We start from the raw sequence: 7,936 nt of genomic DNA on the forward strand, positions 1-7,936 counted from the left end.
TAAGAGAAAGAAATGGATGGAGAGAGATGTGAATACCTGCACGGAAGTACAACTTTATGAAAGAAGTTAAATTTAAAGGACCACTATATCATATCATGTGAAATCTCAGCTTCCCCACGTCTAACACAAAAGCATACTCCTAAACCCTAAATTCCTAAAATAACATACATCAATGTAATGGAACAAAACAAACAAACAAACAAAAAGAATACTGTACATGTAGCAAAGAAAAGCAGCTTGTACAAACAATGGTACGAACACGTCCAATACAAGGCAAACTGTTAATGAAGACTTACCTCCAGAAACTGGGGCATCCATGAAAACAGCTCCCATTTTTTCAACTGCTTTGGCTAATTCTTTTGAAACTGCAGGGTCTATAGTACTGGAATCTATTAGCAATGAGCCTTTCTTCACTTTCCTAAAATAAAGATTAATTATTATTATCAAGTATGTGTTGCCCAAGACATCTGCAACTCTTACCATAGCACCAGCTTTCCTCAGCATGATAAACGTACAGACACATTTTGGTATGCTCAGTATGCATACTGCTGAGCAGGCATACCACATGGTTTTGAGTGACTCAAAGCACAATAAAACCTGGACCTGAAAACACGAACACACACAAACAAGAAGATCTTCTTCCTAAGCACCATTATTAAAAAATTCACAAAAAGTGTGCACTAGGAAAACCTGCCATCATGCAAGCTTCAGCAGTACATCATATACAGATCATCTAAGATGTATTCTAAGTAATCGAACTAAATGTTGACACAGCCTAAATTTTCACAGGTAACAATACAATTTTCTTTATATATACAAAATCTTAAGTTCTTATCAGAATAGCCAGATTGCATTCTTTTAATCATTGCTACAATTTGTTCTACACAAGGATCATAACTAACATCTCAAAAGCCTACTGCAGGTTTAAAGCAAAGCATGGAGAAAAAATGCTAAGTTTTTGCACTGATAGCTTGTAAATTTAGGTGGAGGAACTGTATCCCAAACTGTAGAACACAAAAAGTTGTATATGTGTTTAAAACAATGTAATTAAGGTAAAATTATGTATGTCCTCAAAGTACTATATTTTTATTTCTCTTTCCATTCAGTTGCACCATGCTTTCATGTACGCTGCACCAGCAAACACCACGAAATCAAAACCCGTAATTTTTCAGTCATAAAAAGATGAGTAATATAAAGCTACAGATGACAGATTAAGAGCTCTGCTGCACCTCATGTGCTGTTGGGAGTACAGTGAATTTCACTGAATCGAGTTACCTAGGTTTCAGGAAACAGTCTCTCACTTATATATGTACAGTCGTGGACCCCAGTGTAGCTCCAAGCTCAAATGATGCCACATACACAAAACCGGCCTTTTTTTACAGGAGGGAGGAGCTGCTGCCGTTAGTTTGAACACAGGCAAGTAAAAACCATAGAGGTAGATACAGTGCTACATCATTCAGAAGAAGGAGCAGGCCCCCTGCTAACACAGTGGGATGACTAAGTTAACTCTTAAGCCCTCCAAAGGGTAATTATTTTCTTCAGTAAAGCATGAAAGGCTTCAGAAAATTATCAAGCCAAACTAGTCACCGAGGACCAGGTCACCCAGAGTGACAATTAACCACTACCGTCCAATTACACTTCCTACTCGAATACGAAGGCTGAGAAACAGCAGTAGCGCAGGGCTGCATTCCACATCCTCTGCTCCCTGCAGTATTTTCCACATCCAGGTGCTCAAAAGTTTACCCTGCTGTCTTCTATCAGTAAATACTGCCAATTAGTCTTCAAAGCACCGCCAGCCTGGATACAATTCTCCCGCAGCTGTTTGCCCAGCTTTGTGGGACTGATCCAATTACCCTTCTTTCCCTCAAGGGTCTAAGCTACGGATACTTAGATCTGCTCAGTCCTACTTTGTGAGGAATTAAATTATGGACAGCAAGGGAAGAAGCAACTCTCTATTTCCTATATTGCAAGAATAATAGAAATTCCTCTATTACATTTTCTTATCGCTGGACCTTAATATGGCCTAAAACCAGCACCTGAAAAAAAGGTATCATTTTTTAGGCCATCTACTGTGCTTTTGTCTTCTGTATGTTTCTTTAGCCTGGATATCATTAAGATCCTACAAGACCCTCAGAGGTACTGAGTAGCCTTAGTCAGCCCATCAGGAGCAGTGCACACATGACCAGAAGAGTCTTTTAAATACAATCTATTTTTCAATTTGGCAAGGCCAAAACTTTCAAGTATTAGAATTTTGCAAACTATGGATTTTAGGCTCAGTGGAAATCCCTCTAAAAGAAGTTAGAAAACACTGTTTCACATTAAACATGCTCTTAAGATATTTTCTTGTGTAATAAACCGACAATGAGAATAGAAATCAACAGAACCTTATCAGTTATTCTACGTTAATGTACTTTAATACCGTAAGACACGATGTCATCTTTTCAGAACATTTTGTTTATAGGGTTTCAAGTTAAAGAAAGAAGTACTTGAGCAAATAATTGTTTCCAGGAAACATTCTAGTTATACTTGTCTGTAGTACATTACATTATGGCAAAAAACTCATGCAACTGGGAGGGTAGATAATAGTAAGGTAAGTTGTCTCAAGTCACATTAATTATTATTCTGCTGAAAATAAAATTAAGACTTTAGCCAAAAGACATTCAAAAGCAAGCACAGTTTAAGAGAACTCATGTAATTAGAAATATCAGTAGTGACAGAGAACAGCAAATTAAGTGCCCCGAAGGGACAGCAAAAGTTGCAGCAACAGCGATCATCTGACAAACAATGTAACACAGCCTTGAGTAGGAGTGGGAATTCTCCAAACTACAAAATACTCTTACTTTAGAATTCCATTTGCTCCTGTGTAAACTTCTTTCGCATTGGGACTAGAAGGCAGCATGGTAATAATTCTGTCTGCTCTTTCTGCTACATCTGCTGGGGAATCCGTTACCTTTTAAAGAAAAGAAATAATTATGTGCGCTCAGACTTTCTGAAGAAGAGATGTCAGGCATGTTTGCTGAGTTTGATTTTACTATTTGCAAGTCACCAGTCACAACTAAGCTAGGTAAAAAATCAGAATAATGGTAATGTTGATTAACTGGATCCAGTAACAGAAAAATAAAAACAAAAATTTGTAAAGGATGTCCTATCACTAAAGTTCTTCCAGAACATGTGTCAGTGGGGAGGCCTGTATCCCATCAATCCAGGCATGAATCTTCAATTTACTGAAGACCATGCATCTATACAAAACAGCACTCTACAGTATTTCTAAGGAGGGACAACATGAAGGATCACAAACATCTCATTTCTTTTTTTCTCTTACACAGAGCACTGGAAGAGAGGAAGACTGAAGAAAAAACAAAAAAGAATATTTAATGCACCCCTGAGCCTCACCTTTTTTAAAAAAATCAGATAAACTACCTGATGTTTCTCACAGTATTATAGTTGACATTTTTAGAAAGCAAAATTATCTTCTCAAGCATCCTCCTCCGAAAAGATCTGAACAAATTTCAAAAGATATTGTTAGGTATTGGTTGTCAAATAAACATATCTAACTTTAATGGTATTGTACCTTCCCCAGCTCATTTTCAGAGGCAGATTTTATGGTATTTAAGATACATGTGCAACAAAGTATACATAGTAGTAGTGAGTTTTACCTAGAAGGCATCTGCCACTAGGATTTTTTTCCTCTAATGTAAAGGTTTTTCTCAGGCTAACGTAAATTAGAATTTGCATATCACAAGGCTTTAGGGTTAAAGAAATTGCAGTTTAACAGCTACGTGAAAATTTTGTTCCTTTCCATAAAGCAGACAAATCAACAAATCAATGGCTGTGTTTCACCATTCCTATCTATTTATAACTACAGGTAATCGTTATCATTTTTGTTAGTTTCAATACTAAAGACCCTTCTCTAAATACAGTCTCTTTTTATACAAAATGGGTATAGAAGGTCTCAGCATCAAAGAAATGTTGAATAACATCCTGAAGGACCTCTGGGATACAGCAGGAGAAACTTCTTGATTTCTGTTTGACATCAAGTAAGTAAAAGGAGGGAAGTCTGTATATATTCACTGGACAAAGCTCTCAAAAAAAAGTGAAGAAACTGGCATAGATAGGATGCAGGTTTTGTTTTGAAAGAGTAAGTTAATACTACACAAAACATTAACTGATTAGTTAATTTTATGACTTGCTTCCCTGGAGACCAGGGAGCCTAGCCTCTTTATACAGGAGTATGACACCTTTGTCTTTAGTTCTGAATTTCTCCGGTTTGGTTCAGCCCCAATGCGTATTATTAGAGGAAGAGAGAGGAAGTGTGTAACTAGAACCTGAATTTGTATGTATCTTCTTATTTGAAACTATTATCTCTAGTATTCTTAGAGGTGTGCAAGGTAGCAGCTGAAGACTCTGGCCCATTTTCATCTTTCAATCAGAAGCTTAAAAACATACTACATTGGGCACACAACTTAAAAATTACGTCAGCCTCACATTTCCACTTGACTACGTAGGTTATAGCTGGGTTTTGGTTACAAATTTAAACGATTCTTAAGCAACACAGACATACAGAAGACATAATACAGTACTCATCTATGCAGAAATTAATTTATTCCATCTATGTCTTTCAAAATGCTAGCATTCCTTTTACATGAAGAAAATTAAATTAAAAATGTACACAGACTGGGACACTACTTCCACAACCATACAAGGGAAAATAATTTTGCTATCTTGAAATAAGTAGCAAAAAAAGTGGAATTAAAGTGGGAATTGTCATTCTTAGCTTTTTGGTACCGTTAACAAATATGCTTAATAATCCCAGAGGAAACCTACCTGGTTCAACAAGCAGCATACAGAACATTTTTTTTTTTAATTTGGGACTGGCTCAGAAATAAAGCTGAATGATTTGAAAGCTATCAGGAAACATCAAGCACTTGGAATCATTTGGAATATGTGTGTAACTTTGAAAAACCATACCAAATACTAATTGCTGATTACCAACATAGACCATACTGACTCAGCCCACCAAGTTCCGTACATCTTCTGACAGTTGTCAGTTGAAGCGGAGTAGTAGAGTATGGAGGTGTCTACTTGCTCACAGCACTGTTCAGTATTCTTCCTTGTTTGCAGCCTTGCAACTTTCTCCAAGTTTCACCCCAAGTGGTTCGATACGCTCCCATTCAGCTGCTTCCCCTTACTACTCACCATCAGCAGGCAGGTGGCTGCCTCCTGACAAACACCACCTCCCAGTTCTTTTACGATCAAACATCCCTCAACCCCCGTATACTTTGGCAGTAGCACTGACTTTAAGCAATGGATATTTGACAACATTTACTGTCTCTTGGGGGGCATCTTTGCACCTCTGTAACACTCCTGATGGTTTTGCCCTGCCAGCCAGAACACAGAGAAAGAAGCCCTTAGAGCCCAATGTTGATTCTACAGGAGTTTCTACAAGACCCCCTGGACCCACAACTTTCCAAGTCCTGATAAAAATGTTGGGGTAGGATTTACACCTATAGATCAAGAAGAGGCAGTTATGTTCACATAACCTTTTTTTATTTTTATTTAAACCTACTCGTGTATTCTCTTAGTGATTTACGGTCTTACAACATAGTTTGGGCTTTCCTTTTAAAAGCATTACAGTTCACCTTGAATATCACACATTAAGTTTTGCAGTGGATGCCAAGGATTCTATTACTATGGCAATAAGCTATCCAAATGCGCTGCCACAGCGGAGATCTCACTGCAAAACATGAACTAAAAATAAACCCAATTGTTCCAAACAGGTTTCCTTTCCATTTGCCCAGCCTCTTACTTAAGACAGGCTTGGTTCATGGCCGAAGGTCTCAGCCACTTTAGCAAAATAAAAACAGTAGCTAGGAGAAGAAGCCGAAAAGCTTTCTTTCCCACTTCAGGCCAAGATTCTGTAATTATTCAATTGGAGCTGCAGTTAATTATCCAGACTTGTACTTTATCATTTTATCTTTTGGGAATCTTGATATTACCTCATTATTTAAAACAGCTGCAATTAGCTCCCACGGCTTAGACATTCAAGGCATACAGTTCCTCTATCTAGATCTACCTACAATTTCCTTGCCACTGCTGGAAAATTCTCTCCTATCCTACACACTGTCACATCAGAGTATTATTTTTGCATTGGCTTCTCCTTCCTTGAGTACATCCTTTTGTTACAGTGTGCACCTAATCCACCCCACCCACAACTATCTGAACTGCTAGAGCTTTGATGTGTGTCAAAAACATTCAAACACATTTCACACACTTAGAAATGACCGAACCATCTAAAGAAACTGCCTGGGTTTCTGGGTTTATTAACAGATCAGCAAAAGCAATAGCATTGACTGGAACAGGGCCAAGATTTTGCAGGGTGCGTGGCAGGAAGGTAAACCTGCTTAATGTGATCAATTTCCTTCCCTTCCTTTTCATTCTTTCCTCTTTTCTCACCATAAGCTTCCTCACCTCCAAGAGAATAAGCACGTAAATAATTAGATTTTTCCCCTGCCCCTGAGGACTGCACCTTGAAGCAGCAGGAAAGCTCCTACGTCCCTATAACCCTTACAGCTATGCCAGCAGGAAAACTGGGGTCATTTAACCTGAAAAGGTCAAAGTAGGAAGTAGATGAAAAGCAGCCCACTGGCCATCTAGACCTGGGGGAGGAGGAAGCAGGAGAAAGAAGGAGGTGATAGAACAGGCCATCAACCTACTCTCATAAAAAGGAGAGAAAAAACAGCCAAAGAAGTTCAACAAGGTAGCAATTCTGGATAGCAGCGTGAAAATTAATTAGGCCAAAATTATGTTCTTGCTCCTAGACTCAGACTGTAGTCAGTACACTGTTTTAGTTCCAGCTGTGATTTTAACCAAGAAAAAAAACCAGATTATTGAATTACATTACATGCAAGAACCATTCAACACATACAGTTACTGTTGGAACAAAGAAAGTTTATTACTATACCTGAGCACCCAACTCTTGAAATTCTTTGCAAGCTTCTGGGAACACATCATACGCAATAACTGGATATCCGTGTTTTACCAGGTTTTTTGCCATTGGATTTCCCATGTTGCCCAGTCCAATGAATCCAACTGGGGTTTTGGAAGCCATTGCCCTAGAACACACTAATTTCAAAACAATAAATATCAATATATTTGTACTCTAGAGTAATGTGCAACAACGACGTAACAAAAGCAGGCATGTAATCTGTTTGCATTGACATGAAAAACTTCACACTTAAAAATGTCGGAAATACGAATCCTATTCTACATAATTTAAACCATAAATTATACTCCACATTGGGCCCCAAATACCATTCCAGGATGATTTTTCTACATACCAAAGAAAAATATTTTAATTAGGAAAATGTGGGTGTTTCAAAAAAGTATAGTAATAACCAATCTTCAGCAACATCCCTGAAAGCTAAGTTCTGAGGAAAGCTCAAATACACACATAAAATAGGGAGGCTTGTCTGTATTTTGTTATGTGTCCAAATCCTAAACTGGCCATGCAAAATCAAATTTTGTATATATTTTACAGACTTCTTACTTGGAACTTTGGTTGCAGCCTTGAGATACAGCACCTATTCTCTAGGAATGGACTGAAGCTGCCTCTTTATTTCGTGCAGCCCGTCAAAGATAATAACTGGTCTCTTCTGATCCTGCACTCAGATATAAGCCACTAACCTAAAGGTGAAAGTCTCCATAATAAATCATTGCAAATCCTCTGAGCCATGTAATTACAGTTTAAAAGCCAATACTGAAAACTAGAACAAAAAATAATAAAATCATTAAAATTATTTTAAAAAATATTAAATCTTTACAGAAATAACTCCTGTATTCTGTTTGCTGTGCTACCAAGACAGAACTATAAAATATAACCTACAATCTGTGGAAAACACTGTTGTCGAAGTCAGTTACTTTTTACAAGTAGTTAGTG

The 7,936-nt window shown here is 37.7% G+C and overlaps 1 protein-coding gene across 1 annotated transcript in view; it reads right to left on the reverse strand.

Moving 5' to 3' along the window:
* HIBADH (3-hydroxyisobutyrate dehydrogenase) overlaps nucleotides 1–7,120 on the reverse strand; it is a 72,213-nt gene extending 65,093 nt beyond the window's left edge. Inside the window, exons 1-3 of the mRNA XM_009874985.1 lie at nucleotides 6,962–7,120; nucleotides 2,841–2,950; nucleotides 297–418 (exon numbers count right to left, since the gene is read on the reverse strand). Coding sequence (XP_009873287.1) covers nucleotides 297–418; nucleotides 2,841–2,950; nucleotides 6,962–7,108 — 379 coding nt within the window. The 5' untranslated portion in view covers nucleotides 7,109–7,120. The remainder of the gene's footprint in view (nucleotides 1–296; nucleotides 419–2,840; nucleotides 2,951–6,961) is intronic.
* Between the last annotated feature and the right edge of the window lie 816 nt (nucleotides 7,121–7,936).

This window comes from Apaloderma vittatum, unplaced genomic scaffold (genome assembly GCF_000703405.1).
Source record: "Apaloderma vittatum isolate BGI_N311 unplaced genomic scaffold, ASM70340v1 scaffold37988, whole genome shotgun sequence".
Lineage (NCBI taxonomy): Eukaryota > Metazoa > Chordata > Aves > Trogoniformes > Trogonidae > Apaloderma > Apaloderma vittatum.